The 26507-nt window shown below is 39.9% G+C and overlaps 1 protein-coding gene across 7 annotated transcripts in view; it reads left to right on the forward strand.

Moving 5' to 3' along the window:
• Positions 1-26507, forward strand: part of enah (ENAH actin regulator) — a 186654-nt gene that overhangs the window by 117707 nt on the left and 42440 nt on the right. For 6 of the 7 annotated variants that reach the window (XM_051960665.1, XM_051960663.1, XM_051960664.1 and 3 more), the window contains exon 4: positions 21913-21985. In XM_051960665.1, the coding sequence (XP_051816625.1) occupies positions 21913-21985 (73 nt within the window). Of the gene's footprint in view, positions 1-13175; positions 13614-21912; positions 21986-26507 lie in introns of those variants that run through there. The other variant, XM_051960666.1, reaches the window with a different exon arrangement.

Consider the following 26507-nt stretch of genomic DNA (forward strand, 5'->3'; position numbering starts at 1 on the left):
TCAGGCCTGTACCAAACACACAATGCTGATTCAGCCCATCAGTATCAGGTAGATCTCCGTGCCAGAGATTTTAATCTAGGGATTTTTCCGCACTGGTGTGCTGTGAGTAACAGCAACTAAGAGGTGGGCAGAAAACCTGAGGAAGTGTCCAGGAAAAGTTTCCGAAACTCCAAGTGGATTGAGATCTGGATAGTTTGGAGGCCCAGTCACTGTCTGGTGTCTTTGTGTCCTTCCTCATGTCTTTACTAAGGAATTTTTTATCCGCATTGTGGCATTTTACGCTTTGTCCTGCTGTGGAAGGTCACTGCATCAATCTTTAGGTGGGTGATGCGTGTCAAAAGTAACATCTACATGAACGCCAAGGTTCCCAGAAGAACATTGCATTATTACAACATGATAGATGTTAGTCAATTATCCTGTCAGTGGTTTCAGTTTAGTGACTGATCAGCACTGTAGCTGTGCTATAAATACAGAAGATGGGGCTGACCTCAAGTCGGCCATCTCTACTTTGCTTGAAACTTTTTTTTATTATACTGTGTTAATGTATTGATATTTAAAGTGGTGTCTCTGAAATTCAGATCTCAAAACTAATATTCGACTATCGCTGTAACGACCGAATTTTTGGATATTCGTATATTCGAGTCCAGTATCCGAATATTAATTTTGAGATCCGAATACCTGAATCTGAATTTTTGTACAATACTTCCATGCCAGTCGAGCTGAGTCTAATCCTTCGGTCTGTTTGTCTGGACGATCGTTCTCAGACTTGGCAGAAGCTTGTCTCCACAGAGACATGTGAAAAGTGGCTAACTGGGGACCATCATTTATTTTCAGTCTTTCACTGTTGCTGCCAGCAACACGCAGTGTGGCTCTCAGTCTTGTGAAACCTTTGTGATGAGGTGGGGAGGAGGGCTGAAACCTGAGAGCGCTGGAGGCACAGAAAGACACATTTCATCCTCCATCCCATAGAAACAGGCTGAAAGGTTGTTATTGGAGGTCATGGGGGTGGGACTGTGATGTAAACATTTCGGGGTACAACACCCACCGGCCATGCACCGCAGCAGTCTGGCATGTGCTTGTTATTTTGTAACAGCGTGTGGCAATACTTGCATCAGAGGGTCCCACCTCCCCCCCGAAATACTCAACTGCCCCACTTTTCTATTTCTTGATGAGCTCATGGTCTCTTGGTTCAAACTGCAGCTGGACGACAGCAGGGAGACACTTTGGAAGAAGAAGAGAAGGAAGTAAGATAGGAAGGAAACAGAGGAGCAGGTAAGAAAGAAAAGGAAAGTTGTGTGCAGCTGGACAGAGGAAGTGACAAAAAAGAGCCAGAGGAAAGTTAGAACAAGGCTGGAAAGTGAGGTCAGAAGTCCACCAGATTGCTTGTATATTTTCTCACTGCTGCTGCCAGCGGTTCAGTACAACAAGGACCCCCCCAAAGGCCCCATCACAGAGGTATCTGCAGTCATGCCTGCTGCAGCAAGAGTTCACCGATTCCCCCAGGATCAGCAGAAGATCAGCCGCGCTCAAATCATCCTCCGGAGTGAGTAGTCGACCTGACAGGACTGTTGGAGAGGGACTGTTGTGAGCTGGTTTGTTTCATTTTTGCAGTGTTGCTTCATGTAGTTTCCTAAACACAAGTCTTGTGTGCATCTGTGCTCGATTTGATTATGAATGACAGGATCTGGAAATGGAAAGTATTCACCTGAGATGTGGATTTAATGAAAAAATCCAAACACTGTCTGGTTCCTAAATTTGATTTGCTGCATTTTGTACCTTTATTTTATTTCCATATCTTTTGGGGTTTGTCGGACAGATTTGTTAGATAAAATAGGCAGTTAAAAGATGTCACCTCGGGCTATGAGAAATAAAAGAACTATTTGCTTAAAACAGTTTATCCCATGGCAGAGAATCAGATCATTATCTAATATCAGAGAATACAGAGTCAAAGTTTGAAGAGAGAAAATGCAGTTAAATCCACAGCCACACAGTAACATTTTCCACCTCTACTTTCTTGAAGTAATTATGACTGTTAAAGAATCCATAAGCATGTGCATTAAAACATTTAAATGTTCTGTCCCACGAGTCTCAGTCACATTTCAGCCGGAAGCAAGGCCTCCAAGGAGACGTTTCCTCATTGGCTTACAGAGTCGCTCTGTAGTTTCATTGGGTCGGCTGAGCTCTGGTTGTCATGTAGCAACAGTGTAGAAGGCAGGAGGGACGCCTGACCACAGTTGCTATGGTCTCCTGATCTTCGAAAGCGGAACAAGTCTAATTGTACATGCAAGCCACAGCACAAAGATGTCTTTCTGTTTGCCAACAGGATGTGATGTGTGTGGAGACTTCTTTGGCTAAACACCATAAAGAACAATAATGTATGTCACTAATGCAAACAGCTGAGACTTCATTTGATTAAAGGCCCTCTGTGGTTATTGATTAAACCCCAAAAAAACTCATCTCTGTGTATCAAAGTTGCATATTTAGAAGTTTTATCCCATAAAAAGAAGTCACTTTGTGCTTTAAAATGACTTAGATGCAGCAATTCTTTCTTTAGAATGTGCCGATCTGTGAAGTCCCATCTCTCTGTACTTGCTGCAGCTCATGCACATCAGCTCATCTATGGGTCTGATCAAAGACTGTAAACAACACTGTCTTCTAACGTGTAAAAAACACTATATGGGCATGTTAACAAGGCTAAAAACGACACAAACAAACAAAGTCTCTAATGGCTATTTCATAAACTGTAGTTCTCAAACTGTTTTCTTCATGATACTGGTTTGATACTTGGAAAATCAGTTTTGTTTTTTGTTTTTAATTGTTTTTCTTGGAGTGAGTCTTTAAGAGATTAGAAGTAATAATTGATCACAAGAATAAAAATGCCTGATTTTATTGCACAGGTAAAATTAATATTTTATTGATTCATACAGCTTTCACCACTTTTGTTTGTCATTTGAAATCTACTCTCTTAAACAAAAGACAACTGGCAATAATAATTAGAACCTGCATAACTGCATATAAAGAAGAATGAACCTACTGTGACATTGCCATTAGATGTTGTAACTCCAGCTGTCACTATCTTGGCATTTCTTGAGCCCATCTAATTAACCGCTAATCCAAAAGTCTGCAAAGATGTGGAGCAACAGTGGTCCTAAAACAGCAGCCAGCATCATTCAAAGCAACCACACCTTCAGTTATACACAACTTCAAGGTTTAATACAATCGAAACAGGTGAGTTGTGTAATATTTCAGCCTCTGCACAGCTGTCATGAACGGGAAATTTAGCTACACAGACCAAAACAGTTGCTTGTTTCAGGCTGCAAACATGTTTATTTCTGCTTTAAAGTTGGGTATTTTAACATGGACGTCTATAGAAATTGACTTGCAGTTGGAGCCAGCCTCTAGTGGTCATCTGAGGAACTGTTGTTGTACCTGTGTTATCTTCATTTTTCAGCTCTGTTGGTTGCAGATTAACTGCTTTTGAGGTCAGTTTTAATGTTTGGGAGAGCAGATAATACTTTTTAAAGACAATTTTAATACATATTCCTTGATATGGGACATTTTACAGTATTGGTAAGTTAGTAGAGTACTGAATTTTTTGTATAGACGATGAAAGGATACTTGCTAATGAAAAACATGCCTAAGTGCTGTGTTTTCTGGGTGCAGAGCCAATGTGGTGGCCAGATCATTATGACTGCAGAAAGCACTCACCAAAACCCAAAACCTCCTCAACTTTTCCAAAACTCACGAGGAAGTAAACAAAGTACTTCAGTTAAACAGCCAATGACCAAGCCATAATTTTCACTGTCACCATCGTTCACAGACACCACAACGTTTGAGTCACACTAATACGTTTCTTTCCTTTAGTCTCTGGCTAATGATCCATGAAATATGCCAGATCTCTAACTCATCATTGCTTTCCCACCAGTCAGCTTTGCTTTAATCTTTTCAGGGTGAAATACACTGATTTCCTGCAAATTTCTGCCTCATAACAGGGACTCATAAATGTACTGGCTGACATCAATGATGGGCTTTAATGAAGGGCATGTGTCAGAAGTCATCGAGGCTAATCACATGTTCAAGTACTTTTTGTTGTGACACGTTAAATGACTTGCTGCCATCGTTTGTAATGGAGCTCTTAATAGACAGGATTAATTACTGAGGCATCTCATCTAATAGCCATAGCTAACAACACCAATTTAAGATGCTAAAATCCCAGGCTATGTCGTTTTCTGCCTGTAAAACTCCTTATAGAAGTCAAACCGAAGCCAAAATTCCCACATGCATGATGTACCAGCGACCACAACTGCGTCTTTGTGGAGATCTCTGTAAGCTTGAGGCAGGCATCAAGATCGCTTTGGCAGATAAAATATCTCAATAAAATATACTTTTAGTTCTGTTGATAAATTATTTACCAGCAGTTCACTCACTTCTCTCCTTCTAGAATATCTTGTGCTTCAGTGGCAACAAAACGAGCCTTTTCACAGTTTATTGAGTGTTCACTGGCAGTTCTGAATGATCCGACCAGCCGATGAGGCAGATTTGTGTACAGCTGCCTCCTCCTGTGCTACTTCCCTCATTTCCTCCCTCATTTCCGCCCTAGTTCATCATGTTCTCTCCTCGCTTGTCTTTCCATTCTTCAAGTTTTCACAATGAAGTGGAGAAAGTTGGATTGTTGTGTTTTCCTTGCTTTCCCACCCCTCCCTCTTCTCCCATCCCTCCCCCTTGCCCTCTTCTGTCCTTCTCAACCCGCCCGGCCAGCAGGCAGATGGGTCCCCCCTATATAGAGCCGGGTTCTGCTCGAGGTTTCTTCCCTGTTAAAAGGGTGTTTTTCCTTGCCACTGTCGCCTTTGGGCTTGCTCTGGGGGTCAGGCATATGGGTTCTGTAAAGCGTCTTGAGACGAGTTGACTGTAATTGACGCTATATAAATAAAATTGAATTGAATTGAATTGAAAAGAGGTGATGGGAAGCTTCGCCTGACTGCAGTGGTCTTATGCTGTGTTGCTGTCTGGTTGTGTCTCTCTCACAGTCTGGTTCAAAGTGTTTGGTCTGTTTTTTTTCCTGTTGCCATTAGCCTGGCGAGCTGATGATGAGTCATGCAGTAATATATAATTCATGGCAGTATTGGTTTTGTGTGTCTAATATATGCCCATGGCTGAGGTGGAGATAGCAGATAAACAGGAACACCTCAGGAAGCCCCTTTTTTCTGCCTTCATCTCTCTGTGTACCAAGTCTGATAAAGAAAGAGAATGAAAGACTATTATCTGTTATTTGGCTTCTGATAACATGACCGTGCCTTATGAATCACTGTAGTATTTTTTTTATTCTTGGAATACAGGAAAAATCACTAATATTCTGTTGTCTTTGTATTTTTTTTAACCTAGATTTTGGGGCCAATGCTCATTTTAGGGAGTCAGAACTTCTGATCAATATATTGGCTGATACTGATGTAGAGTTAGAAATATATTGAAAGAGGAAAATGAGCAATGTACCTCACAAAGTAGCTGGCAACTTACTGTGAAGACAAAGCTTGACTCCATTCCACCATCTGCTCTGCTACATGTGCTGCAGACAATGCTGATGGAGATCGAGGTTTTGCAGTAGCCACTCCTAAGCTATGGACTAGCCATAGAGACAGATTTTAAGAATACTCTTAAGATGTACATACTTTTAGTGGCCTTTGGTGTCTTTAATTGGTCTTAGTTTTTTGTTTTTTGTGTGTATTTAATCTACGAATTTGATCTTTCAAGTTGCTATCATTTTTGTATTTTGTTTGTTACAAATTGATTTTATAAATTTGTATCCTCTCTTGCTTTTGCACATACTTTTGTTGCTGCCTGACGGATAACATGCACAGCACTTTGGTCAAATCAAGTTCTTTTAAATATAAATTAATTTGATTTGACTTAGTTAAATTATTGTAAACAGTGGAGTCAGGGATGCTCTCCTGGATGTGATGACACTGTTACTAAATTACCTTAAGCATCTCTTTTTACACTATATCATGTAAAAGAAAGTTTTCATATCACTGTATACCTGACAACATATACACCCATGCAGCTATATCCATGATGGGTCGATATCTGTCAATAATATTAGCCAATATGTATCGGTCAGGCAGTAGTCCTTGCCCAAATATCAGTTACCAGAACTTAACGTGACATCTTAAAATGCTTGCTTTGTCCAAACAACAGTTCTAGACCCCCAAATTCCTATTTGAATCTTACATTACTTTCTTTTAAAACAAAGACAAACATGAATCGTCATGTCTAACTTCCAAATTTGTGATATTTCATTCAACAGCTGCAGATTGATTATCTTTCCATCAATCAGTCTGTTAATAGTTTATAGTTTACCTTTAAGAAATGAGCCTAGATACTGTTTGCCCAGTTGTCCTATAGGTCAGTGACAGAGAATACATTATGTAGTAGCCCAGTTCTCCCCTGACACCCCAGTGAATACCCCATTATTTACTTTAACCCTTCAAGGCTGTCTAGTAGGCCGTTCCACTTGTTGCTGGGCAGATCCAAAACTATAATAAGTAAATGATTGCAGGTTGTGTCACTCTGACATACGATCGCTCTGGACTGACACTGTTTTCAGGATCATCCCTGCGGTGCCGCTCAGATATTCTGACAGGGCAGCAGGTTGGAGCCAGGTGTCCGGTAGTCGTCCATGATGGAGATGTGAAGCTGGGCAGAGGTGTGAATGTCGTTAGCACACTGCCCTCCTAGACATCCTGACTCCTATGAGCCCCAAAATAATCCCCCAACATGTAGGACACAGCGAAGGAGTCAGAGATAGACACAAAAACAGATGGAGGTGGCTCAGTGTTTCACTGGACCGACAGTAACTTTAATCTCTTGCAAATCTGTCGGTAATAGGATTCAATCCTAATTAACTATGATGCTGTGATGCTGTGTGGCTATAAGTTGTCTTTTTATGTTATTTTTTTTCTGAAGTTTTTAAGCTTGACTGTAAATAGTTTCACTTCGGGTAAAAAAATTGACCAGTAGAATTTCATTATCTCTTGTTGCAAAAAGTTCAGAAATTATATTCCTCATACTCATAAATTCTCAACTCATAACTATTTCACAGGTTTCTCAGAGGCCCAGGCTCTTTTTAATGTTTCTAATAAATGTATGAATGTCCTTATAAATGACTTGATTGAAGACTCAATTGAAGACTCAATTGTTCAGAGAACACCTAGGCACTTAATCTGACTCCACCTTAGGGGTAGAATAAGTCAGGTGGTCCAAAACCCAGCACTTATTTAGCGCTGACAAAGTATAAAAAAAAGGGGGGGGGGGCGTGGTTGGCAATTTCTTCTGCAACTTAATGGCAACACCTTCGACCAATCGCACTTAAAGCACTTTTTGTACTTACTACAAGTTTTTCCTTATGTCTGAATTCTTGCTTGTGTTGTACGTCGCTTTGGACAAAAGCGTCTGCTGAATGAAATTGTAGAATTGTAGAATTGTATAAAGCACTTAGACTATTTTTCATGGTACTTAAAATCCAGCAACAAAATTCATCAGTATGCAACAAGACACTGGAGCAGCAGTTTGAACAGAAGTGAATTCACTCTGGTTCCTTTACAAGAAGAAGCATCTGGACGTGACCCACCATAAAAGTCAGAGTTCTTGATTACGACTAAACAAGACCTTGAAAGTCATTGAATGTAATGGCAGTGAGTGTGTGAGCTTTTAAGTTCCTGCTTACCGTACTATCAGCAATCCAATGAGGTTAATGGCAAGGTTGCTCTAAAGTAATGAAGTCATGTAGCAGAGCTAAGACTGTGGACAGAGAGGACGGAGAGTAGAGATAACAATTGATGAGACGAGCTGGAAGCCAGATGGAGAATTTGAAGTGGATCTATTCATGCCAGGTAGCCCATTTTCCTTGGTCGTCTAATATAATGGTTATTGATGTGCAGCTGCCTAATCAGACCTTTAAAGAATCATTTTTCCTAAAATGCACTGACATCAGCAGGAAGTAGAGAAGCAGGCAAAGCAACAAGGCAGCCATTAGGCAGGCAAATGCCCAAGTTTGTTTCAATGCACAGTTATTTCTTAATTAAATCTGCCTACAATCTGACAATATTTAGGAGAGGACTGTCCTCAGCCAGGAGACAGCATTCAGTCAGAAACAGATATTGTGAATGCTCGATGACAATGACCTTTAAAAATATAATTCTGACAAAAACAGAATAATGTGTGTGAGTGACAGAGGAAAGAATGTCCTGTCCCTTACTTTATCATGATTCTTTTTGTAGCACAGAAGAATGAAGTTGTACAAGGTGGTAATTTTGAAAGAAGGATGAACTTTGGCAGTACAAAAGAATCAAGCTATGATTGCTCTCACAGCTCTGAAAAGCATTGCACACAACAAGGTTGAGATGGTATTATAATGCACATTTTAATATTTTTACCTTCTCCCAGCTCAGTTATTTATTTGTGATATAACTTGTTCATATATTATCTTTATGAAGTTATTTTAAATCATAGTAGGGATGTAAAATTTAAGAGATGTTTCCATGTTGTTCTTTCCAAGGCAATGTGACATTGCACAAGGATCTCATCTATAATTGACACTAGTACAAATATAGTACGGATATTGCAGTTTAAAGGGAAATCAAATAGTTGAAGAGAAGATTTCATGTTGTCAATGGAGATGTGAACCTTAACCTTCATTTAGACTATTAAATGATCAACCCTGCCTCTCAAGGTTCATATCAACGTATCTTTGCCAGTTATTTTATTGCTTTAATGTTGCTCATTTCCAGCCGACCAGTCACACAATAGATGTGATGGAAGCAACCCAGAAAATTGAGGCGATGCTTCAAACATGAAGTGATTGGGCTGCCCTTTGACCCAAACCATGATATTTTCCGAAACCTAAATATGTGGTTTTTGTGCCTAAACCCAACCAAACAGCGAGTGAATGCCCTGTAGCTGGGTTTTGCCTCCTTGCTCCGCTGGTACCTTGTAATGCAGACTCTGTGGCTGTTTCAGAGTAAAAGCCTTTCCTTCTATACCTTTAAAAACATAAATGAGAATTCCGAATAATTACATAGAAATGTAGTTTTTGATAAACAAGGCTGTAAATACATGCGAGATATGGGATTGTTATAGATATTTTAAAACAATTTAAAAGTAATTTAGTGCTGCTTATCAAATAAAGGGATGTATTGATAAATGTCCTTATGGCATTTTTGGCTATTTATTATTTTTGTCCTCCCATAAAAACAAGCCCATTGGTCATTTTTGTAGACATCTCATCAGGACGCATAGTCATATTTTATTGTGGCTAGTTAGTGATTGTAAAGGAAGATGTGACATAGTTACAAGCTTTAAGTTAGCACAGGGAGGAGGTTGGGGTGGATGGACAAGTCAACAAAACATTGGCCACTTTTCCTTTCCCGTTTTAACTATATTCCTTTCTTTGCTGTCTTGTTGATTGTTGCCTTTTGTTCTGCTGTACTCACGTCATTGCAAATGAGAGCTTGCCCTCAATAATTCCTCAAGATTTACATGAAGGTTTAATGAATGAAAGTGTTACATTTTATTTTGACGTCATAACTCTAAGCTCTGTTTATAATCTCCTCTATTTTAAAAAATAGCTTTCATTCCTCTTAAACCTAAATCTAAACATAGATAAAGGGTGTTAATGCAGTAGGAGAAATTTTCTTTTAAGGTTAACCTTTAGCGAGGACAGCTTTTTCCAAGGAGAAATTTTAAAGCTGTGAGAAATACAGACCAAAAGCTGATCCATGGCCAACAGCCAAAGCATCATGCTGTTTAATAGAGCAGTACATCATATTTCTGTAGCTCAGATGTCGTTTTCTTTTCGTGCATGGACTGCAGCCAATGATAAATTGTTGTTATCCATGCTGTCATTTTTACCCTTCAGCCGATCTTGGAGAATGACATCATCCTACAGCTACAGTATACAATACTATATGAGGATTCTGCCCTGAAAAAAATGTGCGCCTGTCATTCGGTTATCCGAGTTTTTGCCAGCCAGTCTAAATAAATCTGGATGCAGACATTTGTCTCACAGTCAAGTTGACTTTGACAGCATGAAGACAGTTGGAATTTCCTTTACATTTTTCCAGTGGAGTCTGTCTGCGATTGCGTCTTTTAGGTCGGAGTGTGTTGAGTTACTGGCTTCGGTTCCCAGTTGGAGCCACATATGCTAAAAATGTACCACTCGTGATAGCGTAAGGCTGCAGATCAAAGTGTCCACCGAAACAGAGGATGAGCTTCATATATTATTTATAACCTCTGTGTTGCTTTAAAGCCTGTTTGTGTCTCACCGTCTGACAGATGGACGTGTGTATGCTGGAATGCAGTGAATAAATGCTCATCTACCACAGACACATACAGAAACACTTTGACCTTTTGGCAGATGACAGCGTCAGCTCTTTACTTATATGAACATAGACTTGTGACAGATTTGACGACAGGTTGTTTCTCTGCTGGTAAAATAAATGACTGCATGGGTAAGACCTTGTCCAGTCATTTCATCACCCTGACAAACACACAATGTCTCATTTGTTGTTGTGTCTTTCTAGTTAGGTCACATTTTTCTCCTCTTTTTTGTATTAATTCTTCATCTGTTGTCTCTTTGACTTGTCACAGGGGAACAACTGATAGACTAACTGTGTAGTAATATAAATGTTTGACTCGTCCAAATTGCAAATCAAAACCATCATTGTATTGTTATGGTGCGTCACAAGGAAGTTAATTTCATTGGGAGCTTTGGAGTTTGGAGGCTGGGTCAAGTTATTGTGGTGTGGCTGGAAGTATAGTCCTGCTGAAGGAGGCTTTGGTGTTAGGAAGTGCCGTTGCCATGAGGGGGGTGGTTGTGCTCAGTATAGAAGAACGTTATATCCAAATGAATACCAGGACCCAATCTTTTCCAGCACAACATCGCATTGTTAGCCTAGCCACGCTAGACAACCCACGGCAACAAATTTAATTCTCTGCCAGGGTGGGTCTAGTTACCCTCCATAAGGCTCGAGGCTGGATTCTCCTAAAACTGGCCGGACCAATCACCATGAAGTGTAGAGTCAGAAGGCGGGCGTAACTAAGTGACGACAGAGGCGCGACGATTCTGACAGAAACAACCGGAGCACAATAAACAGTTATCTTTCGACTCGGCTTTGGCCACAGCCCTTAAAGATTTGAAGCTAAAATTCAACTTGAAAGATAAACAAAGGACGGCACTGAAGTGTTTCATTGAGAAGAAAGACGTATTTGGACTTATGCCGATGGGATATGGCAAATCCTTAATATACCAGTTGGCTCCGCTGGTTGGGAAGCTAATGGGACTTAGCCACAATCCGCCGGCGCTCTAGGAACTCCGTCAGCCTATTCGTTGCGCTGATTGGTTGTATACCTACCCAATTGCTGCAGAGTGATTTGAAAGACAACCTTTTAGCCCGCCTCCCTCCCTGTCGAGCGGCCCTAGATCCTCGTGCCTTCAGAACATGGGTCTAGCGCGGCTAGGCTATCACATTGTAACAAGATGATTAATGTTGTTCACTGTCAGTGGTTTTAATGTTGTGACCCAATGGTGTAATTTCTTCAGTACGACTGTCCCCTTATTTGGTGCCACATCTCAGTGGTTTCAAAAGGATCTGTCTCCAAATAATCTAAAAGTATTATTTGATATCAGCCTGGATTATAAACAATGGACTTCTTTAGAAGTCATCTTAGAAGAACTTCACTAATTCTTATTTTAGAGAAACTGAAATTATTATACAAGCTTTCTCTGTTCAGATTATTCTAAGGTTCTGTTTACTGATCTTTGATGAGCTCTTGTGCAATCTGTGATCCTCTTGGCTGTCCTTGTTGCAGACTAAAAAGGTGGCCACGCTGCTGCTGTCAGGTTTCCAAGACTCGGCACACAACCTGCCTGAGGAGATCAGACTTGCTGGGTCTGTTTTTTATCCTGTTTATTGCAAGAAGCACGTCTTTACCACTTGGCTTTAGCTAATTGCTCACTTTCCTGTGGGTCATTTCGCATCATATAATCAACTATCTGCTTGGCAATCTCTGATTTGCCAGAACCTTTTACAACGTGAAGAATGTGTGTGAAATCTTAGTGTGATATATCATATACTTTTGAAGATCTTTTTTTAAAAATGACAGTTGACCCACTTTCCACGGCTTTTTTTTTCTTGTGCATTTAAATGCAAGACTATTGGATGACAATATCTCATGATGTAGGTGGTATCTTTATATACAAATATAGAAATTTGGAATTTAAGTTTTCCGCTATTCATCCATGGGATTTCTGCTTCCATCACAATGCAATACAATATAATGTCAGAAGATGACTTTTCAGAGGGAAATTCCAGGAGCTTTCTTTACAGAAACTGTGTCTCAGTTACTGAGATATAACCCATAGATCTTGCTGTGAATGATGCTTTCTGTCAGTTTCCACATTTCACCGTCACTTTTCTGGAGTTTTTCTACTGCTGTGAGCAACACTGTAGTCAGACAAATGTGAAAGGGGAAAAAGTGGCAATGTCTCTCTATGCTGGATTGCACGTACATAGTTAATTTGATGTTTCACCTGCTTAGAAAATATGTCTTCTGGAGCTGAGGTGAAGTGTAGGGAGTTAAACGCAATAAAATTCAAACTATCTTCAGTATATGGCGGGACATTTAGCATTTCTCTCCTTTGGGTAAGCCAGCCCTTTTCGTTTGATGCTAATTCCTGTCATCTGAATGAATAATTTAGGTATCAAGGATTTATATAAAACCTTGGACTTTGAGCTAGTTTTTCCTGCACTACATCCACCCCACACACACCGGTAATGATATTGAGGGCGGCTGCGTTGTGTCCTTCTCTGTATCCAGCGTATGAATAATAGATTGGATCCAGGAAGTACAAACTGGTCGACCAACCCATCAGGTAGAGAACCGTACCACATCCTCTGCATAGCTCTCTATCTCTCTCTTACACTATTTTTGGTCTCTTTCTCCTCCTTTTATGTGCCGTCAGATTGTTTTCTCATTCTTCGTCTCCGTCCGGCTCTCCTCCTTCCTCCCTCTTAATCTCCAGCTCTTTTACTCTCTCTCTCTCTCTCTCTCTTGCTGCCTCTTATGTTCATCCCTCCCTCTTGCCTTCCATCCCTCCCTCTGCTCTTCCTTTGTTTCCATCAATTATAATCTATTGGAGAACAGGCACAAAGAGAAACCACACCCGGCATTCCGGCGTCATCTTTAAAGGTGTACCGTCAGGATATGAAAGCATCAGATTACAAAAGGATAAAGAACGTAAGCAGCGGCTGCAACACTTAGTATTTTGTTTTATTAAAAAACTGTCATTTTTAATCTTTTTTATTCTTTGTTGGTGGAACTTGAGCTCATAACCATCCCTCCAGCAGTGTGGACAATGCAGAAGTAAGGCGCAGGAAATTGAAAGAAGATTCTCCAGATATCCTGAGCAATGGTTTTATATGTGACCTCCCAGGATTGTTCAGGGGGCGGCAGGGTGGTAGTTGCCCTGAGACCTGGAAATGGGTCGGACGGGGCCTCGCACGATGGACTTTGGCGCTACGTTTGCTGCCAGAAGAGGCCCACGTTGACGCCGCCTTCGTGTACGTATACTGGAGTTACCGGCTCAGACTTCTGTGGTTGTTTTACTCTTTATATGTCTCTGATTTTGAGGTTAAAGTTTGCTTGTGAAAACTTTTCGAAATGGGAGGTGCTCAGTTTTTTTTAATTGACCTCATTAGTGAATCATGATGAACTGTTATCTGCTTTGTACTCTTATTGGGGTAAAGACACTGCAAGCACTCTTCTTCCCTGAGGTGTGTTTTAGGACCAGATAGAGATGTCATGAACAAGTGAAATACTGCAAGGGAGCTTCACTCTTTGCTCTGCCTCCTCTTTTTTTCCCCAGACTTGTGTCATATAGCGTTTTTGGAAGCGGGAAAAGTCTAAGTGCTGTTGTCTCAGGTCGTTGAATCACTTCAGATCTCCGAGGACCTTCCATTTGACAAGAAAGGAAACTGACTGAATGTCTGTTTCGAGAAGGCACTTGAAGAGGTGGCAGGTCTCTTTGCTGCTGTGTTTAGAGATGTAGGACACCACAAAATTGACTGTTCTTTGTGGTTTCACAGTTGAATAATAAGATACTGCAGTTAAAAGCTTGGTTTAATAGGAAAATGAGGCTTAAATGAACGTCTGACCCGGTGATTTGATTGTAAGTCGTCCCTCCTGAGCAGCTTTAGGGGCTGCTGCCCCGCTCGCCTGTTGTCTGAGTCTTGTCATTAGCACATAAGCTGTATTAGAGCAGACAGTAACACAATTACACCCACAGGCAGCGGAAGATGGAGACGAGATACCGTGTCAGCAATTATAGTCGCAGATATTGACTGCCTGTGGACTTGGTTTAATTTGATAGTATTTCTGTTCAGCCTGTACGAGAAGAAAACCGTCAGGACGGTAATAAGACGAGATGATTTGGATAATCATGACAGAAAACTCTGCATATCATTCTAATTCTGTTTTATGTTGTAGTTAAATGTCCAGAATCTTTTCATGCATCGGTTGGATTGTCTCATTTGTTTTGGAGTTGGCTTCGAAGGTGTCTGTTTTCATAGTTTCAGGGGAAATTTGATACCATTTTACTTATCAATGAATCTGTCGTATACACTTATTATGGAATTTGTAAAGTGGCAAAAAAAAACTGTGCAAAAACCACTTGAAAATTACCCTTAAGTCAAAGTGTTGTCAAAAAATATGGATTTACATACAGAAAAGCTGCAAATACTAATACTGGAGCAGCTGGAAATAATAAATTTCTAGTTGTTGTCCTCAGTTTGATAAACTAAAAGAGATCTTGACAGTAAAAAGGCGAAGTTTGAATGATTACATAGACAACTGCCAACTTGCCTTAAAGTCCAGTGTTGTGACAGTTTACGCAATACAATAATTTACCCAGTTTATGCCTTCAAAATGCCACAGAATTGTACCAGCCAAGCAGGATCATTTCTGTGCTGCTCATACAGATAATGCAGCCTGATGGAAAAGTGAGTGATGAGCCTGATGCCAAACATCATCTGGCATCTTAACTGACTTATGTTAAGGAACTGAATCATGTAAGAGACGTGTATTCCTGCAAGTTGCTGTAATTGAGGAAAAAAATGTGGCATTTGTACAGAAAATATAAATTCAATCTTGAGGAGATTAATTCACACGAAGATTCAAAGAACCCAGGCTCTTCCTGAGCTTGTAAATGTATGATTTCTCATAGTTTCTGTATGTTTCATGGATCTGTTATTCTGGCGTAATATCAGTTACTTTGTGGATTTTTTGTCCCGTTTTTAAAATGTCAGAAAATATAGCTAAAAGCTCCAGTTATTGCTCCTTTAGGTGAGTCATTTTTTAAAAAACAGCCACTGATGGAGCTGTTGATTGATGTCTTCTTATGTTCTGACCTTCACTAGTCACAGTCTCTACATTAACTTGTATTGCTTGAAAATGAAGTTAGTGGTTTACAACAAAACAGCAGAAGATTTGATCGGGCTGGTGGGTTCAGAAAAATGAAAGCAATTAGATGATCTTCATGTGAGAAATATCATGTTACTTGTCAGTTTTGTGCAAGTGTTTGGACCTTGTTCTGACAGACACCTGATAAGTGTTGTTGGTGAGTCATTCCTTTACTCATTGGTTTCCAGTCCACACACACACACACACACACACACACACACACACCGCACTCTACCTAGGTTAAAGGAGAACAGGCTTGCAACATCACTATGCATACTCTAAGTTTATATAAGGGAAAATAAAGAAGAATAAAAAAGAGATTTTTCACAAAGAAACTCTGTCTTGTGGTTTTGCGACATGACGCTGCTTTAATTTCTTTGATTCCCACGCGGGTTTGTGACAAGCTTTACGTTAATTAACTCATGAGTGCTGAACGATGGACGCTCAACAGGTTGAAGTTTCATGCCCGGAGTCACAAGAGACAAAGAGAGCTATGCAGGCAGCCCAAGAAGAAGCGCTTTTACCGAAAAGAGGAGGTACGTCTGTGATTTGGTTACATTTTGGGTTCAAGAGGTCTGACACGGAGCAGAAGACGGCCATATGCAAACTATGCTACAAGACCATTACCGCACCCGATGCCAACACAACAAACCTCTTCTATCACCTAAAGAAGGTCCATGAAAAACTTGTGGTATTGTGGTATATCGAGATATATATCTCTATCGTGATATAAAAAAAATCCATATCGTGATATATGATTTTTTCCATATCGCCCAGCACTAATTTGTAGTCTCAGTCGTCCTACCAGGATGAATCCCTGCAGCTGGAGAGCTGAATGGACACAGCTGGGAACCTGTACAGGCAGTAGCAGCGACCCGTTGGAGTTCAACAGCCTCCATTTGCTGTTCAGACTCGCGGTGAGCTCCGTTACAGGAGAAAACACTGGCAAAACTCCAGGAAACAAACACAAAATAACGCAAATAAAAACATGAACGCGCCGTGTTATAGTTTAGGTTTTGCTGTCTTTATGGGGAGTTCATGAGATCCTCTTCAAAAGTCAACTTTCGTGTATTTTAAGTTGTGTTTTCTGAAGAGCCGCTTCCTGGTTTGTCACATGACCAAATGATGACGTAGAGTCATCTGACAACAGAAAGGACGTTTAGGCGGTAAAAAAGTTAAGACATGTTTGCCATATTTTGTTTCTAGATTTTACATTTTTTTGTGAAACATTTGCATAAAAATATGTATTTACAAAACTATAAATTAACACATGTATTAATCGAGGTGTTAACTGTAAAAAAAAAAACCCATCAAAACTGTAAATAATGTCCACACCTACACACGTGGACAAAATTGTTGGTACCCCTCAGTTAAAGAAGGAAAAACCCACAATTCTCACTGAAATCACTTGAAACTCACAAAAGTAACAATAAATAAAAATGTATTGAAAATTAAATAATCAAAATCAGCCATCACTTTTGAATTGTTGATTAACATAATTATTTAAAAAAACAAACTAATGAAATAGGGCTGGACAAAAATGATGGTACCCATAACTTAATATTTTGTTGCACAACCTTTTGAGGCAATCACTGCAATTAAACGATTTCTGTATTTGTCAATGAGCGTTCTGCAGCTGTCAACAGGTATTTTGGCCCACTCCTCATGAGCAAACAGCTCCAGTTGTCTCAGGTTTGATGGGTGTCTTCTCCAAATGGCATGTTTCAGCTCCTTCCACATATGTTCAATGGGATTCAGATCTGGGCTCATAGAAGGCCACTTTAGAATAGTCCAACGCTTTTCTCTCAGCCATTCTTGGGTGTTTTTGGCTGTGTGTTTTGGATCGTTGTCCTGTTGGAAGACCCATGACCTACGACTGAGACCAAGCTTTCTGACACTAGGCAGCACATTTCTCTCCAGAATGCCTTGATAGTCTTCAGATTTCATCGTACCTTGCACACTTTCAAGACACCCTGTGCCAGATGCAGCAAAGCAGCCCCAAAACATTACTGAGCCTCCTCCATGTTTCACCGTAGGGACAGTGTTCTTTTCTTCGTATGCTTGGTTTTTGAGTCTATGAACATAGAGTTGATGTGCCTTACCAAAAAGCTCCAGTTTGGTCTCATCTGTCCAAAGGACATTCTCCCAGAAGCTTTGTGGCTTGTCAACATGCATTTTTGCAAATTCCAGTCTGGCTTTTTTATGAGTTTTTTTCAGCAGTGGTGTCCTCCTTGGTCGTCTCCCATGAAGTCCACTTTGGCTCAAACAACGACGAATGGTGCGATCTGACACTGATGTACCTTGGCCTTGGAGTTCACCTTTAATTTCTTTGGAGGTTGCTCTGGGCTCTTTGGATACAATTCGAACGCTCCGTCTCTTCAATTTGTCATCAATTTTCCTCTTGCGGCCACGTCCAGGGAGGTTGGCTACTGTCCCGTGGGTCTTGAACTTCTGAATAATATGAGCCACTGTTGTCACAGGAACTTCAAGCTGTTTAGAGATGGTCTTATAGCCTTTACCTTTAAGATGTTTGTCTATAATTTTTTTTCGGATGTCCTGGGACAATTCTCTCCTTCGCTTTCTGTTGTCCATGTTCAGTGTGGTACACACCTTTTCACCAAACAGCAGGGTGACTACTTGTCTCCCTTTAAATAGGCAGACTGACTGATTATGAGTTTGGAAACACCTGTGATATCAATTAAATGACACACCTGAGTTAATCATGTCACTCTGGTCAAATAGTTTTCAATCTTTTATAGAGGTACCATCATTTTTGTCCAGGCCTGTTTCATTAGTTTGTTTTTTTAAATAATTATGTTAATCAACAATTCAAAAGTGATGGCTGTTTTTGATTATTTAATTTTCAATAAATTTTTATTTATTGTTACTTTTGTGAGTTTCAAGTGATTTCAGTGAGAATTGTGAGTTTTTCCTTCTTTAACTGAGGGGTACCAACAATTTTGTCCACGTGTGTAAAAGTCTAAATATTAAATGCAAATAATTATTAAATGATTTGCATATATTCACCATTTTTTAAAGCATTCTTTAAAATGTAAATGTTGCTTAAACTGTTATTTTACAGATTTCCCCATGGTTTGCTTTAATTAATTACAGATAATATCTTGTAAAACCTTTGAAAAAGTATTAATTGACACTTAGAATGTACATATATATATATGTATATTACAAAATAAGTAATTTCTTGCAATATTTTTAGCCATGTTACACTATTTATCCCACAGTTAAATCAGCAAAAAAAAGAGAGATTTTAACCAATATTACTTGTCATGTTAAAGAAAGATGACAAGTATGAATGGAGAAAAATATTTTTAGACTGTTATTTTGCAGATTTTTCCTGTTTGGTCTAATAAACATAATAGTAAAAATCTAATAAAATCTTAGAAAATAACAAGTGACATGCTGACTGTAAAGAAAAAAAACTGTAACATCATATTTGTACCACTGTCATAACATCAACATCAAGTCTGTATTTTTACATATAGTAAAAATACAAAAGTAAGAAATAATACTAAGTCATAAAATATTACATAAGATCACAAAATACTGCACATTATGAAGCCATACTGTACATGAAAGTTAAATATGTTCCATGTAATTAAAATATTTCGCCCGAAATTGAAAAATTACACATTTTACACATCAAATTGTGCAAACTGTTGCATTGTGGGTAATGTAGGCATTGGGTTTTGACAAGGAAGAAAGATGTGTAGGATAAAAAATAAGATATTTTGTTCTGCTTTGTGGACTTTGGTTCTTTATTTTAAAGATCTCTCAATCATGAGCACAAAAATATTACAGAAGTCTTATCTACAGAAGTATCTACAGAAGTATTTTTGCGATCAAATTTAGAGCTAGGAGACTACAAGTGATGAACAAAACAGCCACGAAATACAAGAAAATGTAGTCTTTGCCTATCAGTAGCTGCTACTAATCACATACAGTAGATAAAGTCACATATAATACATGAGGTCAGAGGAAAACATGGTTTATTAATGTGTTTCTTTTTGATGTTATTGCTGAGTATTGACATTCTTTTATTTTCAGGCATCAGTATATCTGCAAATAAGATTTAATCCACTTCACTGAAATAAAACAAGTGAATTAAAATACAATTAGAATAGAACAGTAAAAAGTACTGCTGATAATTAAACTGGGGTCATAAGTAACATGGAGATATGCAGAAACGTGAAGAAATGTTTTTATTTTTTTAGGGATTTTTTTTGGGGGGGTATGGGGTTGAATAGAGGGGGTGATAGAGGAAAGGGGTGATGGGGGTGAGGTTGAAGAGATGAAGATGAGATGGACGAAGGATGGGGGAGGTAGAGAAGCCTCATGCTGACTCATCAGAAAGGGTTTTCTGAGTTGTCTCTCGTGTTGACCAGCAGACCGCCTTCCACTGAATCCCGTCATAGCTGAAGCTGACACCTAATTACCCAAAGTCACACCAAAGGAGCATTTAGGCCAGTTTGTGAGTCTTTGTCCTTGCTCAATATATCATATTGGTGTCATTTTCAATTTTTTGTGTGCATAGTCAGGACGGTGGTCTTCCTGTGTTTTCACTGGTCCTCTTTGGTGTTAGAAAACTGTATCATGTCACCGATGGGAGGGTTTTTATTTCCAACAGTTGATCCAAAAGTCTCGGGGAACGATGATTCGTTTGATGCCATGAAAATAAAACAAAGCTGTTGTTACTTCGCTCTAATTGCTTCGGCTCAGACGGGTCAAAACCCGGTTTTCTCTTCTTGCGGAAAAGTCGCCGATGCCAATACTAATGACAGTGTTAAGTGGGGGCAATGTGTGTGAGCGTTTTGGTATTCAGAAGCAGTCGCCGTCCTGGCTGCAGCCCAGATTTGGCCGGTTTTATCTTTCTGTCTACTGCTACTCTCAGTCAACACTCGGCTGAATGCTAATTGCAGTCGAATCTGCTCCCTTTTCAGCTCCGTCCAGATCCAGAAGCTTCTGATCACTGTGTTTGTGTGTCTGATACACAGAGAACCGTGTTGGTCCATCTGGCCCTGCTCAGGTTGTGCAGAAATGTTAGCTCATTAGCAAGTGTAAATTAGACAGTGATGTCTGGGCGTCTCTTGTTCTTGTGCCAAAGGCGACTGAGGCTACGTGAGTGTGTTGTGACTGTTTCAACCTTATGCCAGAGCTGTGCTTTTTTGTGTGTGTATTTTTCCATATTAGCATACCAGTTTTAAATATAGTAAGTTTAGTATTATTTCCTGTAGTCAAAGCCAGCTTCTCCTTTAGGTTAATATGAACCCTGTTCAGGCCTTTAAAATGACGGCACTCTATTTCTGTTTAACTGTCTGTATGCAAACAACAGTTTTAGATGCTCAGTTATGATTAACAAAGTGCCTGAAATTGTGCAACAATCAGATAAAAAATTCGCAAATGTGATTGTGTGCTGATAAATTTGAAAAAGTGGCTTTGGAGAATGTAAACAAGACTTAGAAGTGCATCATACAGTAAACTTTGCAGAGCTGTAATACAATTTAATGTGGACACAAATGTAATGAGGTTTATAAAAATGCTCATGAACAATAGCTGTAGCGTAAACATACTGGCCAAATGTGAATGCATCACCTCGATTTCACAGTTTTCTCCATCTATGCACTTATTTAACCTCAGTCCAGACACTGGCATCAGTGTTTTAGTTTTAATTTAAAGCACATTTTACTTTGGCAGCGCGTCTCCTTCGCTGCTCCTGTAAGAAATCTGAGTAAACCCGACACAGACTGTCCCCCCTGCGGCAGTCTGACACACAACATCTGAGTGAACAAGAGCAGAAAGACGAGAATACTGCTCAGATCTAAATGCAGGAGGAGGGTGTAGCAGGCCGGTGTGTTTGCAGAGGAATGTGCACCAAATTCAATTATATGACTCATACAGTGTAGATGTATATGTTTGGATCTTACATGTAACATGAGCGTGTTACTTGTAGACATTTTGTGTGCTGGATTTCTACCTATAATAAAGGATTATTCTTACATATTTTATTTCTAGTTTAAGCCCTTTTCCTCCATTCTGTGCTTTAGTCCAGCTCCAGGTTGTCTCTCTGAAAATCACATAAATGGCCCGGTGACTTCAGAGGACATGAAAACACCTGAGATCTACAGACGGCAGATAAGCCGCATCATTTGCCAAATACTGTGTTGCTATGACAACCGGCAGTTTCTCCCCGTTTCCTCTGCCACCTTTTTGGAAGCCTTTAGATGCGATAAGGACGTGCAGTGTCACACAGCACCGATGCTTCTGACTGGAATCTTTTCTTTTTATTGAAACGGCACGTGAGGAGTGAGTCAGTTTGGGTGATGATGATGAAGGACGTCAGCTGGTTTTCTGACAGCAGCTCTCTGTGTGTGTCGCCCCCTGCAGGCCCCACGTTGCCCAGACCGGGTCCCCAGGTTCAGAATGGCCCGACACAGGAAGAGATGGATCTGCAGAGAAGGTAAGAACCACACAGGGAGAATACTGATGTAGGGTAAACGACTTACCAATGGGGACAGCAGTTTTACTATTACTATCATTTTCAACACAAACACAAAGTTTTTGCCCTGAAAGGGAACTTTGGTTGTTCCATCTCTATCACCTTCTTCTTCTACATTTGCGATATAGATGCTGTCATTTATATATTTTTCGGTTTCTGTCATTGGATGTCAGAACTACACTGTAAAAAATCCAGTAAAACACCCAGAAGCTCTAAAAATGTTGCAAATAGCGACAAATATCTGCAATAATGTGACATTTGTACAGTAAAGCAGCGTCATTTTACAGTCACACACTATAAAACAGCAAAATACTATTTGTAAAACCATAGATTTTTCATTTGACCATTATTTACAGTTTTGACTTGTTTTTGTTTTGTTTTTACTTTAGACTCGGCATGTAAATTAATAAGTTTGATCTGTGATTTTACTAGATATTTTCTGTTATTTAGCAAAACAGGAAAGAATTTGTAAAAGGACAGTGACTCAAAAATGTCGACCATTTTACTATCAAATAACTGCATATATCTGTAGAATAATTATATTTTTTGCAGATTTATATGCAGTAAACTGTTGTTAAAGGACAAATTAATACTTGTAAAAATGCAATTTTTTAAAAAGTAGACATTATTTTCAGTATTGACCTTTAAAATGTAGATTAGGTTCATTGCGTTCAATGTTCTCTCCACTGCTGTTACTGATCTGTCATGTAAAATACCTAATAAACAAAGGTTTAAAAAAAATGTAGATTAGTACTTTTGTTCCATAATTTTACATGTTTTAAAATGTCAGTTCAATAAAATACGGAAATCTGATTTTTAAGAGTAAATTGTTTTTTAAAATTGCACTTAAATGCAGTTAAATTGTGTTTATTTTTTTTACAATACTGTGTAAAAGTATGATCATAGCTTATAAATTCAATATTATGTTAACAAGTGGATGTTACCAAAATTTTGTGCTACAGATAAAACCATTGTCTTGTTTTCCCAGCATACCATAGCATAAGATTTACATAAAATGAAGGGTTAATTGCAGCAGCTGTGCTGTGATATGGACTCTCCTGGCATTTAAAAGTAGTCCTGACAGAAAATATTTGGGGAGTAACAGGTGATCACGTCCAACATCTGAACATGCTTGAAAGATGTGGTCAGTATCCTGTAAAACACCAAAAATACCTGCGAAACAGCTTCAAACTATACTGTACTTGTGGCTGCAGAACAACAGAACAACATTTTCCAGTGACAGAACCAGAGCTGAGCCTGAACACGAGGCCTCCAGATGCTGTGGACATTCAGACTCATGCTTACATGCATTCAGACAAATCCTTGTTGTTTTTCTTCTCCATACAAGGACACTCTTTCCTTCAGGTAATAATGAGGCTCTGGAACAGCTACTCCCAGCGTACGTCCACACAGTTCTGCATTAATGGAGGCCAGCTGTGGACCAGAGTTTAGAACCTGTTCAACCCTCTCACATGCAAACACAGGAACACGGGCACATTTAATTGTATCGACATGCTCGCAGAGGCCTTGAATCTCTTCATAATGATGTTTGCGCTCGGTTAACAGCTGTACAGTCACACAAACTCACGTCATGGATATTTTGAATAGTGTGGCGAAGGTGAAGCACTTTATATTCCGTCATCGGTCATCTGAACACATGACCACACGCAGACACGTAAACATCTAACTTTAGTATCATTCACATGAGCCAAACAGTGACATCTCAACGCAGCAGATAAAGAGCAGCCGGTGGACACACCATTGTTTTGTCATGAAGGTCAACTTAAAATGGGCTAAACGTCGCCATATTTAAACATTCGTAGAGGAGGAAAAGCCGATCCCAAACATAACAAGACGGCTCATCAAATGCTCTGATTATGAAACGATGTGAACCCTGTAATCGTGTCCAGATCTAAATCCTGCTTAACATTGTGGAGTGATGTGATGTGAGACAGCCCTCTCCAAACACCAAATGAGGGAAGATGTTTTGGAACAATGCTCCTTGCACTATTTTTTTGTTCTCGAGGCTCATAGCCCAACAAGTTTAAGACACTTACAGGATGTGTTCACAGCTTTTGAAGCCCGAGTTAGTCAAATTAAGTAGGAGTAAAATTTCAAACAAAAATGATTTGAAATTCAATACCTCACTGTTATTACTGACATATTTGAGAGAAGTCATTTATCAGACGTTGGTCTGGTTCTGGAACAACATAATTTAGGTTTTATCTGGAATTAGACACCTGAAATGATCACTGATTACCAAAAAATGATTGTTCCCCAGTTTAAAAGCATCCACAGCTGCTTTTATCTGGCTCAGACAGTCTTGAAATCCAAATACACATGCATTAATGTTGGTTTGTAGTAAAAGCAAAGGTGTGTCTTTGCGAAATGTAACATCTACATGGCATTTGACCTGAAGTTTCTATAAGCGTAGCAAAATATGGCATCATTTTTGTAGAAATAGGGGGCGGCTGTGGCTCAGGTGGTAGAGTGGGTCATCCAATGATCGAAGGGTCGGCGGTTTGATTCCCGCTCTCGCCTAGTCATGTGCTGTTGTGTCCTTGGGCAAGACACTTAACCCACCTTGCCTCCAGTGCTCTTCACTGGTGTATGAATGCGTGTGAATGTTGGTGGTGGTCGGAGGGGCCGTAGGCGTGGATTGGCAGCCACGCTTCCGTCCCTACCAGAGTGAGAATGTGTGAGCGTATGGGTGAATGGAAGCAATTGTTGTATAAGCGCTTTGAGTGCTCTGATGAGTAGTAAAGCGCTATATAAGAGCAAGTCCATTCAAATATTCCTGCCAATCGTTTTTATATTATAAGCCACAAAATGCACATCTTACCCCACTGTATACATTAGTTAGATATTTATTTAGATATACCTGCACAGGCTCTTCTTTCCTAAGGTTGTCTCACTCCTGTTGAACTTGTAGGCGAAACTGGAGTGTTTAGATGCTGATTATGTTACTGTTGGCTCCATGGTCTGCCTTTGCGTCTGTTGCTATGGTGGCCATGTTGTTGCCGGTGTTCGACTTTAGCTTCAACTACCATTTTCTATTTTCCAGCGAGCAAACATTAGCAGGCTGAAGCTGTCCAGTTGCTGTCAGAGGCACTCAAACTGAGCAGCGCAATTTAATCACAGTATTGCATGATGCCGTTTCTACAGAGGGTGCAAAATATTAAATTGAGGGTGCAAAGCATGCTTTTTGTACTCCTGCACCTGACATAAGCGCAGTCTGTACGTTGGACACTTGCAATTTTACTGTTATTTTGACATCTTGGCAGTATGATGCTTTGCTGCTGCCAGTGGTGTGGATTTGTCAGCAGAAAGCAGCACACGTTTACATTTATGGTAAATTGTGGGTATTTTTGAAGGCTCTGCATGAATTTTACACACAAATTCAGACACACATAAAATGGTGAATGGTAAATGTTCAAAGATGACATAAAACCATTGATTATCTTGTAACAATGGTGTATGTCGGGGCCTAGAATGTATCTCTAGAGAGTGAGTGGATGTGCTGATATAAATGTGATCAGTGCCTATTCCAACTTACAAGTTTTAGGATTTAAAGAATCTGCTGCTGATGTGTTGGTGCCTGGTACAACAGGACAGCTTCAGAGGTCTGGAGATCCCAGGTGTCAGCCTATGGAACATAAAGGACCAACAGCATCTTAGATCTGGATGATCAGAATGTTGAATGGCATGAGACCTGCTATCGATTGAATCTTGCAATGTGTGTTTACATCCCCGTGTGTTTTAGCGCTCTCACATTTGAATTCTTGACATGGGCACCGCACTGAACAACATTCGCAGAACACAGATGATTCTGAAATCCCACGTGGTAAGTGTCATCTCTTAAACATGCAGCCGCTGTTCATTTTCATTCTTGTTCTCTCATTCTGTCATTCACACAAACACACCGACAGCAAAGCATTTTTCAGGTGTCAGTCAGTGAGAGGCGTTATTGTGGTCAGAATGAAGCCGGATCTGTTTTGGATTTCACAGACACCGTAGGTTTGAGGATCTGGCTTCCGGCTTCTCCTTTATTTCTTCTTCATTTCTGTGGTTTTCCCATTTTTTCCTCCCTGCTTTTGCTCTCTCCCTTTCACCCTTTCGCTTCTGTCTGCCGTCATTTATCTTTCTTTTTCTTCTCTCCTTCCCCTCCCTGTTCGTTCTCTCGTCACGCTCCATATTTAGCAGTGCGTGACAGACAGGCAGCGAGTGGATCAGTGACTGAGGTCATCTGCTGATACAGAGGCCAACATCAGCCTGGTGGGAGAGCGAGCGAAGGATGTGTGGATCAGAGTGAGAACAGGATAAAAGAGTGGAGGAGGGAGAGGAGGAGAAGTGGTGTAGAAATGAATTGGCAGCACGCTCTAGCATCGAGCCTTCTGCTTCTTTAAAAGGAAAGCTAACATAATGTACGCTTTGGAAGATGATGGAGTGTTGGGCCTGCTGAAATGAGTTTTGAACAACAGAT

The sequence above is a fragment of the Acanthochromis polyacanthus genome, chromosome 16 (genome assembly GCF_021347895.1).
Source record: "Acanthochromis polyacanthus isolate Apoly-LR-REF ecotype Palm Island chromosome 16, KAUST_Apoly_ChrSc, whole genome shotgun sequence".
NCBI lineage: Eukaryota > Metazoa > Chordata > Actinopteri > Pomacentridae > Acanthochromis > Acanthochromis polyacanthus.